This window comes from Rhinoraja longicauda, chromosome 4 (assembly GCF_053455715.1).
Source record: "Rhinoraja longicauda isolate Sanriku21f chromosome 4, sRhiLon1.1, whole genome shotgun sequence".
Lineage (NCBI taxonomy): Eukaryota > Metazoa > Chordata > Chondrichthyes > Rajiformes > Arhynchobatidae > Rhinoraja > Rhinoraja longicauda.
In genome coordinates, this window is record NC_135956.1 from 91202895 (window position 1) to 91220709 (window position 17815).

The 17815-nt window shown below is 48.5% G+C and overlaps 1 protein-coding gene across 1 annotated transcript in view; it reads right to left on the bottom strand.

Annotated features, from left to right (window-relative positions):
- The window catches only part of LOC144592973 (ALS2 C-terminal-like protein), a 73322-nt gene that overhangs the window by 38591 nt on the left and 16916 nt on the right, over nt 1-17815 (bottom strand). Inside the window, exons 4-11 of the mRNA XM_078398376.1 lie at nt 15801-15984; nt 14514-14579; nt 13161-13317; nt 9634-9762; nt 5758-5868; nt 4660-4730; nt 2359-2425; nt 642-844 (exon numbers count right to left, since the gene is read on the bottom strand). Coding sequence (XP_078254502.1) covers nt 642-844; nt 2359-2425; nt 4660-4730; nt 5758-5868; nt 9634-9762; nt 13161-13317; nt 14514-14579; nt 15801-15984 — 988 coding nt within the window. The remainder of the gene's footprint in view (nt 1-641; nt 845-2358; nt 2426-4659; nt 4731-5757; nt 5869-9633; nt 9763-13160; nt 13318-14513; nt 14580-15800; nt 15985-17815) is intronic.

Genomic DNA, 17815 nt, shown 5'->3' on the forward strand with positions numbered 1-17815 from the left:
CAGAGAATTCCACAGATTCACAACTCTGACTGAAAACGTTTTTCCTCATCTCAGTTCTAAATGGCCTACCCCTTATTCTTAAACTGTGGCCCCTTGTTCTGGACTCCCCCAACATTGGGAACATGTTTCCTGCCTCTAACGTGTCCAACCCCTTAATAATCTTATATGTTTCGATAAGATCCCCTCTCATCCTTCTAAATTCCAGTGTATACAAGCCTAGTCGCTCCAGTCTTTCAACATATGACAGTCCCGCCATTCCGGGAATTAACCTAGTGTGTGTGGGATAGTGCGGTGATCATTAGTCAGCGCTAACTCGGTGGGCCGAAGGGCCTGTTTCCCCACTGTATCTCTAAACTAAACCTAACTAACCTAAACTAAACTAAACAACACTAAACTAAACTAAACTGAATTAAATTATATAAAACGAAACTAAACTAAACTAAACCAAACCAAACCAAACCAAACCAAACCAAACCAAACCAAACCAAACCAAACCAAACTAAACGAAACTAAACGAAACTAAACGAAACTAAACTAAACTAAACGAAACTAAACTAAACATCCATGTTTCAGTGTATTTTTCTGCTGTATTTCTCTGCTGGACCTTGTGCAAGAAGGTGAAGTTGTGAACGGAGGTGTACCTGCCCTGAGGTTTGCCCAGGTGCCAGTCCCCTTCGTAGGTGGCAGCGGTAAATCGAGGATGGCTGAGGAAGGTGTAGGTGGCAAAGCGTTGAGCGGGCACCATGCAGGTGGTCTCCGTACCGCCCTCTCCCCACAACGGGTAGTCCAGCTTGCCCGCCAAGCACTGCCTGACCGCCTGCTTCAGCTTCCAAAGCCACACCGTCTGCCAACCACAAGAACAAGAGCCTTTGTCAACGTGTAGGAAGGAACTGCAGATGCCGTTAAAACCGAAGATAGTGCTGGAGTAACTCAGTGGGTCAGGCAGCATCTCTGAAGAACATGGATAGGTGACGTTTCACAGAGTGCTGGAGTAACTCAGTGGGTCAGGCAGCATCTCTGAAGAACATGGATAGGTGACGTTTCACAGAGTGCTGGAGAAACTCAGCGGGTCAGGCAACATCTGTGGAGAACATGGATGGGTGACGTTTCACAGAGTGCTGGAGTAACTCAGTGGGTCAGGCAGCATCTGTGGAGAACGTGGATAGGTAACGTTTCACAGAGTGCTGGAGTAACTCAATGGGTCAGGCAGCATCTGTGGAGAACATGGATAGGTGACGTTTCACAGAGTGCTGGAGTAACTCAGCGGGTCAGGCAGCATCTGTGGAGAACATGGATAGGTGACGTTTCACAGAGTGCTGGAGTAACTCAGCGGGTCAGGCAGCATCTGTGGAGAACATGGATAGGTGACGTTTCACAGAGTGCTGGAGTAACTCAGCAGGTCATAGAGTCATAGAGTGAGAAAGCGTGGAAACAGGCCCTTCGGCCCAACTTGCCCACACTGGACAACAATACTTTGGATCAAGACCCATCTTCAGACTGAAAGTCAGGGGAGAGAGAAATTAGGGCTGGTTTCTAATAGAAACCAGAGGGGCAACTTTTGTCCACAAAGGGTGGTGGGTGTATGGAACGAGCTGCCGGAGGAGGTAGTTGAGGCTAGTAATATTGCAACGTTTAAGAAACATTTAGACAGGTACATGGATAAGTCAGGTTTAGAGGGATATGGGCCAAACGAAGGCAGATGGGACTAGTGTAGATGAGGCATGTTGGTCGGAAGGGGGTGTATCCACACTATCTCTAAAGTCTAAAAGGCTCAAATGTAAACATTGATCTTATTCTTAAATCTTACAGTGATTGCAGTCGGAATAGCGGATGCATATCACACATTACTCAAAGCCATTCACAAAGATCATAACGTCATTGGTGATAGGAGAAGAATTAGGCCATTCGGCCCATCAAGTCTACTCCGCCACGCAATCATGGCTGATCCGTCTCTCCCACCTAACCCCATTCTCCTGCCTTCTCCCCATAACCCCTGACACCCGTACCAATCAAGAATCTATCTATCTCTGCCTTAGAAATATCCACTGACTTGGCCTACACAGCCTTCTGTGGCAAAGAATCCCACAGATTCACCACCCACTGACTAAAGAAATTCCTCCTCATCTCCTTCCTAAAGGAACGTCCTTTAATTCTGAGGCTGTGCCCTCTGGTCCTAGACTCTCCCACTAGTGGAAACATCCTCTCCACATCCACTCTATCCAGGCCGCTCACTATTCTGTACGTTTCAATGAGGTCCCCCCTCATTCTTCTGATGGACGGATTGCATTTGGATATATCTCAGATTGAAAGACCCTGTCTCACCCCTGATATGCTGCAGGTTCTAAGCCCACTGCTTACCACACTCTTGGAGTCCTGCATGCTGAAAACAAAGTCTTCCTCTGGAACAATGATCTTCAATCGATCCCTGAACAAAACAAGTTTCAGTTGAGTTTATTGTCATGTGTACCGAGGTACAGTGAAAAGCTTTTGTTGCGTGCTAACCAGTCAGCGGAAAGACAATACACGATTACAAGCGAGCCATTCACAGTGTACAGATACATGATAAGGGAATAACGTTCAGTGCAAGGTATAGCCAGCAAAGTCCGATCAAGGATAGTCCGAGGGTCACCAATGAGGTAGATAGTAGTCAGAGTAGAATCATACAGTATGTAACCAGACCTTCCACCCATCTCACAAATAGCCCCGGTAGACACAAAGTGCTGCAGTAACTCAGCGGGTCAGGCAGCATCTCTGGAGAACATGGATAGGTGACGTTTCACAGAGTGCTGGAGTCACTCAGCGGGTCAGGCAGCATCTGTGGAGAACATGGATAGGTGACGTTTCACACAGTGCTGGAGTAACTCAGCGGGTCAGGCAGCATCTTTGGAGAACATGGATAGGTGGCGTTTCACAGAGTGCTGGAGTAACTCAACGGGTCAGGCAGCATCTCAGGAGAGAAGGAACGGGTGACGTTTCAGGTCGAGACCCTTCTTCAGCCCCGAGGTCGAGATCCTTCATCAAATGCCCCATCTACACTAGTCCCACCTGCGTGCATTTGGCCCATATCCCTCTTCACCTGTCCGATCCATATATCTGTCCAAGTATCTTTTAAATATTGGTACAGTACCTGCGTCAACTACCTCCTCTGGCAGCTCGTTCCTTACACCCATTGCCCTCTGAATACCTTTAGGTTCCAAATAAACCTTTCCCCTCTCACCTTAAACGTATCTCCTCTGGTTCTTGGTTCCCATACTTCAGGTAAAAGGATAAAGGCTATAACGTTTAGTGCAAGATAATGTCCGATAAAGTCTGATAAAATATAGTCCACGGTCTCCAATGAGGTAGATAGTAGTTCAGCACTGCTCTCTGGTTGTGGTGGGATGGTTCAGTTGCCTGATAACAGCTGGGAAGAAACAGCCCCTGAATCTGGAGATGTGCGTTTTCACACTTCTGTACCTCTTGCCCGATGGGAGAGGGGAGAAGAGGGAGTGGCCGGGGTGAGACTGGCCCTTGATGATGCTGCTGGCCTTGCCGAGGCAGCGTGAGGTGTAGATGGAGTCAATGGAAGGGAGGTTGGTTTGTGTGATGGTCTGGGCTGCTGGTCTTGCCGAGGCAGCGTGAGGTGTAGATGGAGTCAATGGGAGGGAGGTTGGTTTGTGCGATGGTCTGGGCTGAGTCCACAATTCGATGCAATTTCTTGCGGTCTTGGATGGAGCTGTTCCCAAACCAAGCTGTACAAAATCATGAGAGGAATAGATCGGGTAGATGCACAGAGTCTTTTAGGGGAATCGAGGACCAGAGGACATAGGTTCAAGGTGACAGGGGAAGAGATTTAATAGGAATCCAAGGGGTAACTTTTTCACACAGAGGGTGGTGGGTGTATGGAACAAGCTGCCGGAGGAGGTAGTTGAGGCTGGGACTATCCCATCGTTTAAGAAACGGTTGGACAGATAGGACAGGTTTGGAGGGATATAGACCAAGCGCAGGCAGGTGGGACATTGTTGGCTGGTGTGGGCAGGTTGGGCCGATGGTCCTGTTTCCACACTGTATCACTCTACGAGTCTATGACTCTAAGCTCTGAAGCATCTCACACCCTCGGCCTCCTACGCTCCAAAGAAAATAGTCCCAGCCAGTCCAACCTCTCCCTGTAACTCCAGTCCCAGGAGAATTTTAGAAGGATGAGAGGAGATCTTATCGAAACGTATAAGATTATTCAGGGTTTGGACACGTTAGAGGCAGGAAACATGTTACCAATGTTGGGGGAGTCCAGAACAAGGGGCCACAGTTTAAGAATAAGGGGTAGGCCATTTAGAACTGAGATGAGGAAAAACATTTTCAGTCAGAGAGTTGTGAATCTGTGGAATTCTCTGCCTCAGAAGGCAGTGGAGGCCAATTCTCTGAATGCATTCAAGAGAGAGCTAGATAGAGCTCTTAAGGATAGCGGAGTCAGGGGGTATGGGGAGAAGGCAGGAACGGGGTACTGATTGGGAATGATCAGCCATGATCACATTGAATGGCGGTGCTGGCTCGAAGGGCCGAATGGCCTCCTCCTGCACCTATTGTCTATTGTCTATTGTCTAATTTTGCCGGCACTCTTTCCAAAGTAACGACTAAGTCCACACCGCGCTGGGCTGTCCATGTCTGTCGTATCTTCCTCACCTTTCAGTGCTGGTGTCAACCAGTCTTTCTACCCACACCACGCGAAGCCTGTAGCTCTTCGCTTCTGAACCCTGGCAGAAAGAAACGTAAAGAGGGGTGGTAGTGTGGAGGAGGGTGGGGGTTGAAGAGTTAATGTGTTGTGTGTGGTGAGCCTGCCTTACCTACTTACAATTGCTAGCTAAAGAATAACAGGTTGTTTTGCAGAACTGCAGAGGGTGTTGTGACTAATGGAGAAAGGGCCGATACCAAGTAGACTACGGGTGCCGTCGGTGCGGAGTTTGTACGTTCTCCCCGTGACCTGCGTGGGTTTTCTCAGAGATCTTCGGTTTCCTCCCACACTCCAAAGATGTGCAGGTTTGTAGGTTAATTGGCCCTGGTGTAAGTGTAGAGTTGTCCCCAGTGTGTGTGTAGGGTAATGTTGATGTGCTGGGGATCGCCGGTTGGTGCGGACTCACAGGGCTGATGGGCCTGTTCCGCACAGTATCTCTAAATTAAACTGAACTACAATTAAATAACACCAATGGCCACCATTGGGTGATCTTTAGAGAGAAGGAACGGATGATGTTTCAGCTCGAGACCCTTCTTCTGACTGGTCTCGACCCGAAACGTCACCCATTCCTTCTCCCCAGAGATGCTGCCTGTCCCGCTGAGTTACTCCAGCTTTTTGTGTCTATCTTCGGTTTAAACCAGCACCTGCAGTTCCTTCCAGTTCCTAGTTCCTTCCTAAAAATGTGAAAATTGTCCCGAGTGTGTGTAGGGTAGTGTTAATGTGAGGGGATCGCTGGGCGGCACGGACCCGGTGGGCCGAAGGGCCTGTTTCCGCGCTGTATCTCTAAATCTAAAAAATCTATGCATTTGCCTGCACGGTGGTGCAGCGGTAGAGTTGCTGCCTTACAGCGAATGCAGCGCCGGAGACCCGGGTTCGATACAGATGTGTAGGTTAATTGGCTTGGTAAATGTAAAAATTGTCCCCAGTGTGTGTAGGATAGTGTTAGTGTGCGGGGATCGCTGGTCGGTGCGGACTCGGTGAGCCCAAGGACCTGTTTCCGCGCTGTATCTCTAAACTAAGCTAAACTGAACATTGAGAGCGATCTTTACCTGGACGATCACCAGACTGTCGTCAAACAGCAGGAGTCTGGAGTCCCCACAGCTCGCGGGCAAGTTGTTGCTATCCTCCCAGAGCCGGCGACCGGGGGCAAACAAGAGGTCCTGCAAAGAGAAGGAATAAGTTTCCAACACAAACAGGAGCAGGGTTATCTTGCAGCGATACAGTCAGTCATAGAGTCACACAGCGTGGAAATAACCCCTCCGCCCCAACTTGAAATAGAAACAGAGAAACTTAGACAATAGGTGCAGGAGGAGGCCATTCGGCCCTTCTAGCCAGCACCGCCATTCAATATGATCACAGCTGATCATCCACAATCAGTAACCCTAAGATTTATGGACCTAGTAGATTTTAAAACTCTACAAATAATGTTTAGAGCAAAAGGCTGTATCCAATGTTTGTTTACAGTGAGGGAGAGCAGGTATGCACTCAGGGGTAATTATATATTTGAAAAAATGAGGGTAAGGAGAAATGTGAAAAATAGATGTGTGACTGTTAAAGGGGTCAATTTATGGATTGGTTGCAACAATGAATTAAAAGAGTGTAGTAATATGTGTAAATTCAAGAAAATGTTCACAAATATTATAATTGAAAGATCCAAAATGTGTGATCAGCACTGAGAAATGACAGACATGACAGAAATGATGGTTCTTGCCGATATGTGCGTTTATAACATATAACATACAACAACTACAGCATGGAAACAGGCCTGTCCGGCCCTACCAGTCCACGCCGACCACTCTCCCTGACCTAGTCTCATCTACCTGCACTCAGACCATAACCCTCTAATCCCCTCTTATCCATATACCTATCCAATTTACTCTTAAATAATAAAATCGAGCCTGCCTCCACCACTTCCACCGGAAGCCCATTCCATACAGCCACCACCCTCTGAGTAAAGAAGTTCCCCCTCATGTTACCCCTAAACCTTTGTCCCTCAATTCTGAAGCTATGTCCCCTTGTTGGAATCTTCCCCACTCTCAAAGGGAAAAGCCTACCCACGTCAACTCTGTCCGTCCCTCTCAAAATTTAAAAAACCTCTATCAAGTCCCCCCTCAACCTTCTACGCTCCAAAGAATAAAGACCCAACCTGTTCAACCTCTCTCTGTAGCCTAAGTGCTGAAACCCAGACAACATTCTAGTAAATCTCCTCTGTACCCTCTCCATTTTGTCGACATCCTTCCTATAATTTGGCGACCAGAACTGCACACCATACTCCAGATTCTTTCTATTTTTTGTTTATCTGCTTCTGACCTATGATGTGGGGTTTAAAAAAATATATATTTTGTTAAGTATTATGGGTAGGCATAATAAGCTTTGACTTCAACCAACACCTTTATTTTTTTTCGGTCAGAAAATAACATGTGTGATTATATTGTTTTAGTTTTTGATGCAATGTTTTTTTTGCACTATTTAACTTTCAATAGACAATAGACAATAGACAATAGGTGCAGGAGGAGGCCATTCGGCCCTTCGAGCCAGCACCGCCATTCAATGTGATCATGGCTGATCATTCTCAATCAGTACCCCGTTCCTGCCTTCTCCCCATACCCCCTGGCTCCGCTATCCTTAAGAGCTCTATCTAGCTCTCTCTTGAAAGCATTCAGAGAATTGGCCTCCACTGCCTTCTGAGGCAGAGAATTCCACAGATTCACAACTCTCTGACTGAAAACTGCATGGTCAATCTGTTGTATTGTATTGACTGGGAAAAAAAAAGAAGAAAAAAATCAATTTTAAAAGATAAATAAATAATAAATAATAAAAATAAATAAAAATGTTGCCATTATGCAGGTACCATTTCACCATTTCAGAAACAGTTAGACAGGTACATGGATAGGACAGGTTTGGAGGGATATGGGCCAAATGCGGGCAGGTGGGACTAGGGCAGCTGGGACAATGTTGGGCGGTGTGGGCGAGTTGGGCCGAAGGGCCTGTTTCCACACTGTATCACTCTATGACTCTAAAGCGTCATGAGTTTGCATGACCTTATGACCTAGGGAGAAAATAACATTATGAAGGATGATTTGCATCATTTGTGAGTTACAGCAGTGGGGTGAGCTGGCAGTACGGAGATTGGGAAGTGAGAGAGACGGGCCGGTGTCTACTGCTGCGCTAAAGTAGTCATGAGGTCACTTGATGCTCCTAGTTCCTGATTTAAGGTCCCACACAGCTCCCTGACTCATCAATCATGTAGACACACAGTGGACTCAATGGGCCAAAACACCCACTTCTCCTCCGATAACCGATGGACATGAACGTGGTTCAGTAACGTTTCGGATCAGGAACCTTTGCCTGTAAACATGGCCCAGACCATCACACAAACCAACCTCCCTTCCACTGACTCCATCTACACCTCACGCTGCCTTGGCAAGGCCAGCAGCATCATCAAGGACTAGTCTCACCCCGGCCACTCTCTCTTCTCCCCTCTCCCATCAAGCAAAAGGTACAGAAGTGTGAAAACGCACACCTCCAGATTCAGGGGCAGTTTCTTCCCGGCTGTTATCAGGCAACTGAACCATCCCACCACAACCAGAGAGCAGTGCTGAACTACTATCTACCTCATTGGTGACCCTCGGACTACCTTTGATCAGATGTTGCTGGCTTCACCTTGCACTAAACATTATTCCCTTATCATGTATCTGTACACTGTGAATGGCTCGATTGTTATCTCGTATTGTCTTTCCACTGACTGGTTAGCACGCAACAAAAGCTTTTCACTGTACCTCGGTGGACACAAAAAGCTGGAGTAATTCAGTGGGTCAGGTCCCTGATCCTTCATCTTTACAATGGATGTCTAGAGGAAGGGTCTCGACCCGAAACATCACCTATTCCTTATCTCCAGAGATGCTGCCTGACCCGATGAGTTACTCCAACACTCTGTGAAACATCACCTATCCATGTTCTCCACAGATGCTGCCTGACCCGCTGAGTTACTCCAGCACTCTGTGAAACGTCACCTGTCCATGTTCTCCACAGATGCTGCCTGACCCGCTGAGTTACTCCAGCACTCTGTGAAACGTCACCTATCCATGTTCTCCACAGATGCTGCCTGACCCGCTGAGTTACTCCAGCACTCTGTGAAACGTCACCCATTCCTTCTCTCCACAGATGCTGCCTGATCCGCTGAATTACTCCAGCACTCTGTGAAACGTCACCTATCCATGTTCTCCACAGACGCTGCCTGACCCGCTGAGTTACTCCAGCACTCTGTGAAACGTCACCTATCCGTGTTCTCCACAGATGCTGCCTGACCCGCTGAGTTACTCCAGCACTCTGTCTATCTTCCTGAATGTTCCTTTTACACATAATATTTTAAACGTGTCTGTAATTGGCTGCAAAGCATATTGTAATGTCTTTAATCAGACTTTACTGGACTTTACCTTGCACTAAACGTTATTCCCTTTATCCTATATCTGTACACTGCAGACGGCTCGATTGTAATCGTATTGTCTTTCCGCTGACTGGATAACCCGCAACATAGAAACTTAGAAACATAGAAAATAGGTGCAGGAGGAGGCTATTTGGCCCTTCGAGCCAGCACCGCCATTCATTGTGATCATGGCTGATCATCCGCAATCAGTAACCCATGCCTGCCTTCTCCCCATATCCCTTGATTCCACTAGCCCCTAGAGCTCTATCTAACTCTCTTTTAAATTCATCCAGTGAATCGGCCTCCACTGCCCTCTGTGGCAGAGAATTCCACAAATTCACAACTCTCTGGGTGAAAAAGGGTTTTTTCTCACCTCAGCTTTAAAAGCAAAACAAAAATCTTTTCACTGCACCTCGGTTCACGTGACAATGATGAGCTAAAGGAATGAAGAATTGCCATCGACGGAGATAATGTCGATCAGAGTGTGTCTGCTACTCACAGTTACTTTGCTTCCGAGCGAGGCCCAGAGTGTTTTGGTCGAGGCCGCCACATCCAGGGACTGCTGGATCCACTTGTCGAGGTCTATGAATGTCACCAGCGCTTCTGTGATGGGTCTGGTCTCCAGGTTCTGCAGATGACACAGACGAGCAATCCTAACAACTTGACCAATCTCTAGGGCGGCACGGTGGCGCAGCGGTAGAGTTGCTGCCTCGCAGCCCCAAAGACCCGGCTTCCATCCTGACTACGGCTGCTGTCTGTACGTTCTCCCTGTGATCCCCGTGGGTTTTTTCCGGGTGCTCCGGTTTCCTCCCACACTCCAAAGACGTGCAGGTTTGTAGGTTAATTGGCTTGGTAAATGTTAAAAGAATTGTCCCTAGTGGGTGTAGGATAGTGTTAATGTGCGGGGATCGCTGGTCGGCGCGGACCCAGCGGGCCAAAAGGGCCTGTTTCCGCACTGTACCTATAAACTCCAAAGACGTGCAGGCCTCTAGGTTAATTGGTCTGTGTGTATTGCCCTTAGCGTGTAGGATAGAACTAGTGTACGGGCGATCGCTGGTCTGCGTGGGCTCAGTGGGCCGAAGGGCCTGTTTTCAAAATCAGGCAAATGGTAGCCAACCATGTCGACATGGATGAGTTGGGCCGAAGGGCCTGTTTCCGTGCTGTATAATTATTCGCCCATGTTTAGAGGAATCTGCAAGGGCCAGGAAGCGAGCGGGCAAGATCATCTCTGACCCCTCTCACCCTGGCCACAAACTCTTCGAGGCACTTCCCTCTGGAAGGCGACTCCGGACTGTCAAAGCAGCCACAGCCGGACATAAAAACATATTTTTTTCCACGAGTGATAGTTCTACTCAACAACCAAAGTCTGGAGTCTCTTTTTTGCTCTGGTTTATTTTCACCCACATGTTTAGACCGTAATGTTGTATCCTTATGGTTTTGATGTGTTTATGCTTTATTATTAATTGTTAACTGTATGTTTGTGTTGTCATTTGTGAGCGGAGCACCAAGGCACATTCCTTGTATCTGCACATACTTGGCCAATATACCTATTCATTCATTCATTCATTCATTCATTCATTCATTCATTCATTCATTCATTCATTCATTCATTCATTCATTCATTCATATCAGAGTCCATATCTGTAACTCCTTAAAAGTCCCGACACAAGTAGATAGAGTATTAAAGAAGGAATATACAAACATAGAAACATAGAAAACAGGAGGAGGCCATTTGGCCCTACGAGCCAGCACCGCCATTCATTGTGATCATGGCTGATCATCCACAATCAGTAACCCGTGCCTGCCTTCTCCCCACATCCCTTGATTCCCCCAGCCCCTAGAGCTCTATCTAACTCTCTTTTAAATTCATCCAGTGAATTGGCCTCCACTGCCCTCTGTGGCAGAGAATTCCACAAATTCACAACTCTCTGGGTGAATTTTTTTTTTCTCTCACCTCAGTTTTAAATGGGCTCCCCTTTATTCTTAGACTGTGGCCCCTGGTTCTGGACTCCCCCAACATTGGGAACATTTTTCCTGCATCTAACTTGTCCAGTCATTTTATAATTTTATACGTTTCTATATAAGATTCCCTCTCATCCTTCTAAATTCCAGTGAATACAAGCCCAGTCTTTCCAATCTTTCCTCATATGACAGTCCCGCCATCCCATGGATTAACCTCGTGAACCTACTCTGCACTGCCTCAATAGCAAGGATGTCCTTCCTCAAATTTGGAGACCAAAACTGCACACAGTACTCCACGTGCGGTCTCACCAGGGTCCTATACAACTGCAGTCTAAGGACCTCTTTACTCCTGTACTCAAATCCTCTCATATGAAGGTCAACACGCCATTAGCTTTCTTCACTGCCTGCTGTACCTGCATGTTTACTTTCAGTGACCGGTGTACAAGGACACCCATGTCTTGTTGCACTTCCCTTTTTCCTAATCTGGCACCATTGAGATAATATGTTATGATTGCTTTTGTAGGCTGGGTCTTTAAGAATAATAGTCAGGAATGCATGCTGTAGGTTTATTGGACTTTGGTCGGGCTGCATTTGGAATATTGTGTGCAGTTCTGGTCGCTCCATCACAAGAGGCTTTGGAGAGGGTGCTGAGGGGGTTTAGCACAACGATGCCTGGGTTAGAGGGTGTGAGGTACAGGGCGAGGATAGACAGGGATATATGAATTACCTGCAGGTCTGGGCAACAAGTTTGGCACAGACATTGCGGGCCGAAGGGCCAGTTCCTGTGGTGTAGTGTTCTATGTTCATGCATGTGAATGTATCATGGTAGACACAGATTGCTGGAGTAACTCAGCGGGACAGGCAGACATCTCTGGAGAGCAGGAATGGGTTTCAGCTCGAGACCCTTGTTATATGAACTTGGTTAGGCAACATTTTGAGTCCAAGAGTCTTAGGAAATCATAGAACTGTTCTATGACTCTTAGACTCAAAACATCACCCATCCATGTTCTCCAGCGATTCTGCCTGACCCGCTGAGTTACTCCAGCACTCTGTGAAACGTCACCTATCCATGTTCTCCACAGATGCTGCCTGACCCGCTGAGTTACTCCAGCACTCTGTGAAACGTCACCCATCCATGTTCTCCACAGATGCTGCCTGACCCGCTGAGTTACTCCAGCACTTTGCCACAGACGATTGTGGAGACCAAGTCAAAGGATATTTTTAAATCAGAGATTGACAGATTATTGATTAGTACGGGTGTTATGGGGAGAAGGCAGGAGAATGGGGTTAGGAGGGAGAGATAGATCATCCATGATTGAATGGTGGAGTAGACATGATGGGCCGAATGGCCCAATTCAGCTACTAGAACTTACGAACCTATGAACTTATGTATCTATCTTTGGTATAAACCAGCATCTGCAGTTCATTGTATCACATTGTAATTCAGTTTGTAAGTTGAAATGGCGTTGAGTTAGGGGTGCCAACTATCTCACTCCCAGATAAGGGACAAGGTATCGCCCCACCTGACCTCACCCAGCCAGCGGCCACGTACTCCCGTTCCACCAATGGCGATCGCCCGGGCCGGGAGGCGGATTGCTACGCAACCACCGTTAGGCAGCGCCCGGGCCAACATTATCTGGGCCTGCAGCGTCCGGGCCTGCAGCGTCCGGGCTTACAGCGTCTGGGCCTACAGCGTCTGGGCTTACAGCGTCCGGGCCTACAGCGTCCGGGCCTACAGCGTCCGGGCCTACAGCGTCCGGGCCTACAGCGTCCGGGCCTACAGCGTCCGGGCCTACAGCGTCCGGGCCTGCAGCGTCCGGGCCTGCAGCGTCCGGGCCTGCAGCGTCCGGGCCTGCAGCGTCCGGGCCTACAGCGTCTGGGTTTACAGCGTCCGGGCTTACAGCGTCCGGGCCTACAGCGTTCGGGCCTACAGCGTCCGGGCCTACAGCGTCCGGGCCTGCAGCCGTCCGGGCCTACAGCGTCCGAGCCTACAGCGTCTGAGCCTACAACACCTCCCCGTGCCTAATATGGTAGAGTTGGCAAGCCTACGTTCAGTACACTGACCTGCTGCAAGCCCCAGCTGAGTTTCCTGAGGATGTCAATGTACTTATGCACTTGGAGGTGCATGGGCTCCTGGAGGATACGTTGCAAGCTCATCGGAATAGAGGACGAATCCAAGTGGTAACGCTTCAACGTTTTCTTGTTCTTTTTCCAGTAGTCACTGCAATTACAGTTAAACCGTTAGAAGGCAATAACATTAGGATGTTCAACAATCACAGAATTTTCGGTACAATGTTTACCGCCAATTTCAGGGTTCTACATTGGTCATAGAGTCACAGAGTCACAGAGTGACACAGTGTGGAAACAAGCCCTTCGGCCCAACTTGCCCACGACGGCCAACAATGTCCCAGCTACACTAGTCCCACCTGCCTGCGCTTGGTCCATATCCCTCCAAACCTGTCCAATCCATGTAGCCGTCTAACTGTTTCTTAAACGATGGGATAGTCCCAGCCTCAACTACCTCTTCCAGCAGCTCGTTCCATACACCCACCACCCTCTGTGTGGAAAGGTTACCCCTCAGATTCCTATTAAATCTTTTCCCCTTCACCTTGAACCTATGTCCTCTGGTCCTCGATTCCCCTACTCTGGGTAAAAGACTGTGCATCTACCCGATCTATTCCTCTCATGATTCTATACACCTCTATCAGATCATCCCTCATCCTCCTGCGCTCCATGGAATAGAGACCCAGCCTGCTCAACCTCTCCCTATAGCTTAGACATTCAAGTCCTGGCAACATGCTCGTAAATCTTCTCTGTCCCCTTTCCAGCTTGACAACAGTCCCGCTTGACACAGCATAGAGTTATGCTGGAAACGTGTCTTTCGGCCCAACTTATCCATGTTGGCCAACATGCCTCATCAAAGCTAGTCCCATTTGCTAACGTTAACACCCAACACATATATACAAATGTAAAGTCATCAAGTGATAGAGTCAGAGTCATCATGCAGCACGGATCAAGGCCCTTCGGCCCAACTTGCCCATGCTGACCAAGGTGGCCCCATCTACACTGGTCCCATCTGCCCACATTGCTCAGGTAAACTTTCCATATCCAAGTACCTGTCCAAATGCCGTTTAAATGCTGCGTTTGTATCTACCTCCTCTGGCACTGAGTATTCACCATGAACCTTCTCTACAACAATCAGACCTTTTTAGACACAAAATGCCAGAGTAACTCAGCGGGTCAGGCAGCATCTGTGGAGAACATGGATAGGTGACGTTTCACAGAGTGCTGGAGTAACTCAGCGGGTCAGGCAGCATCTGTGGAGAACATGGATAGGTGACGTTTCACAGAGTGCTGGAGTAACTCAGCGGGTCAGGTGTAGGTGTGAAGCATGGCTGTTTCCCGTCTGTGTCATACCTGGTTTGTTTGGCATTGTGCTCGAAACCACTGAGAACGACATAGTTTGTGAACGTCATGTAGTATCTGGAAGAGAAAAAGATAAACAAGCACTGAGCTACCACACAATAGACAATAGACAATGTTGTGTTCTTTAAAAAGATACAGTGAGTCCGACTGTGTTTTTACGCGAGTGTTTATTCAACCGCCATCTACTCCGCCGGGCTCCTCCCTGTCGCCCTCTGATGACCCCCTACCAATAGACCTGTGTAGTCTTAAAGGCACATTGCACTAACACCACAGACAATAGGTGCAGGAGGAGGCCATTCGGCCCTTCGAGCCAGCACCGCCATTCAATGTGATCATGGCTGATCATTCCACAATCAGTACCCCGTTCCTGCCTTCTCCCCATACCCCCTGACTCCGCTATCCTTAAGAGCTCTATCTAGCTCTCTCTTGAATGCATTCAGAGAATTGGCCTCCACTGCCTTCTGAGGCAGAGAATTCCACAGATTCACAACTCTCTGAGTTTTTCCTCATCTCAGTTCTAAATGGCCTATCCCTTATTCTTAAACTGTGGCCCCTAGTTCTGGACTCCCCCAACACTGGGAACATGTTTCCTGCCTCTAACGTGTCCAATCCCTTAATAATCTTATATGTTTCAATAAGATCCCCTCTCATCCTTCTAAATTCCAGTGTATACAAGCCCAGTCGCTCCAGTCTTTCAACGTACGACAGTCCCGCCATTCCGAGAATTAACCTGGTAAACCTACGCTGCACGCCCTCAATAGCAAGAATGTCCTTCCTCAAATTTGGAGACCAAAACTGCACACAGTAATCCAGGTGCGGTCTCACTAGGGCCCGGTACAACTGCAGAAGGACCTCTTTGCTCCTATACTCAACTCCTCTTGTTATGAAGGCCAACATTCCATTGGCTTTCTTCACTGCCTGCTGTACCTGCATGCAGCACTGAGATACCACACACACAGCACTGAGCTCACACACACACACACGCTGTAGGTCCGGACACTGTAGGCCCGGACGCTGTAGGCCCAGACAGTGTGGTAGGAAAAAAAACTGCAGATGCTGGTTAAAATCTGTGCCTACAGTGAAGGCCCAGAGGCCCGGGTGCTGCCTAGTGGAGGTTGCTTAGCAACCCGCCTCTCATCATGGGCGGCCGCCATTGGTGGATCAGGAGCACGTGACCGCTGGCTGGGTTAGGTCACGTGGGGCGGTGACGTCACCTTGTCCCGTATTTGGGAGTGAGATAGTTGGCACCCCTACTCTCTTCTGACCCAGCTGACTTACTTGATGTAAGCCTCCTTCAGGTGTTGAGCATCTTTGACCAGGTAGAGCTCTCTGTGGGTGGGAGAGCGGTTTTCGTTGAGGAGCAAGCAGTGGTCTTCCGACCGATTGCAGAGAACGTCAAAAGTTGTCTCCAACACAGACAGGTGCTCCTTCAGGTGTGAGCGTGACTTCAGATCAGCCGCCTCTGTGGAAAGGGAATAAACGTGGAAAACGCTAAGTGGAAGAAGGTAGGCAGGCAGTGGCGTTAGAAATCAGAGGAAACCCACGCAGTCATAGGGAGTACACAGTGGCGCAGCGGTAGAGTTGCTGCCTTACAGCACTTGCAGCGCCAGAGAACCGGGTTCCATCCCGACTACGGGCGCTGTCTGTACGGAGTTTGCACGTTCTCCCCATGACCTGCGTGGGTTTTCTCCGAGATCTTCGGTTTCCCCCCACACTCCAAAGACGTACTCGGCTTGTTAATTGTAAAGATTGTCCCTCGTGGGTGTAGGGTAGAGTTAGTGTGCAGGGATTGCTGGTCGGCACGGACCCGGTGGGCCGAAGGGCCTGTTTCCGCGCTCTATCCCTAAACTAAACTAAACTAAACCAGTCAGCAGAAACACAATACATGATTACAATCAAACTATTTACAGTGTACTGACACAGGATAAGGGAATAACGTTTAGTGCAAGGTAAAGCCGGCAAAGTCTGATCAAGGATAGTCCGAGGGTCACCAATGAGGTAGATAGTAGTTCAGCACTGCTCTCTGGTTGTGGTGGGATGGTTCAGTTGCCTGATAACAGCCGGGAAGAAACTGTCCCTGAATCTGGAGGTGTGCGTTTTCACACTTCTGTACCTCTTGCCCGATGGGAGAGGGGAGAAGAGGGAGTGGCCGGGGTGAGACTGGTCCTTGATGATGCTGGTGGCCTTGCCGAGGCAGCGTGAGGTGTAGATGGAGTCAATGGAAGGGAGGTTGGTTTGTGCGATGGTCTGGGCTGAGTCCACAATTCTCTGCAATTTCTTGTGGTCTTGGATGGAGCTGTTCCCAAACCAAGCTGTGATGCGTCCTGATCAACAGACACTAACACAAGATGCTCGTACTTTGGTGTCCAACACAGCAACAGTCAGTGGAGATTTACAGATTCTTGATCAGTGCGGGTGTCGGGGGTTATGGGGAGAAGGCAGGAGAATGGGCTTTGGAGGGAGAGATAGATCAGCCATGGTTGAATGGTGGAGTAAACTGGATGGGCCGAATGGCCTAATTCTGCTCCTATCACTTATGACCTTATGACCTAAGATAGATCAGCCATGATTGAATGGTGCAGTAAACTGGATGGGCAGAATGGGCTAATTCTGCTCCTATCACTTATGATCTTAGGAAGTTAGAATCAGACCCTTTTAAAAACCGAGCAGATAATTCCTCCTAGTTAGCCAACATGATTTAGAACATAGCACAGGAACAGTGCAGGCATTATCTCTGGAGAAAAGGACCAGGCGATGTTTCGGGTAGGAACCCTTCTTCAAGGGTCTGAATCTGCAGGGTCACCTATCCATGTCGTCCTGACTTTGTCCATCGTTTTCTATCCGTTGGTAGTCAGAGTCATAGATTCATACAGTGTGGTAACAGGCCCTTCGGTCCAACTTACCCATGCCGACCAACATGTCCCATCTACACTAGTCCCACTAGCCTGCGTTTGGCCCATATCCCTCCAAACCTGTCCTATCCATGTATCTGTCTAACTGTTTCTTAAATGTGGGACCAAACGCAGGCAGGTGGGATTAGTGTAGCTGGGGCATGTTGGCCGGTGTGGGCAAGTTGGGCCGAAGGGCCTGTTTCCACGCTATATGACTATTACTCTAAGAGGGTGTGAGCTTTAGGGAGAGGTTGAGTAGGCTGGGTCCCTATTCCATGGAGCGCAGGAGGATGAGGGGAGATCTTATAGAGGTGTACAAAATCATGAGAGGAATAGATCGGGTAGATGCACAGAGTCTTTTACCAAGAGTAGGGGAATCGAGGACCAGAGGACATAGGTTCA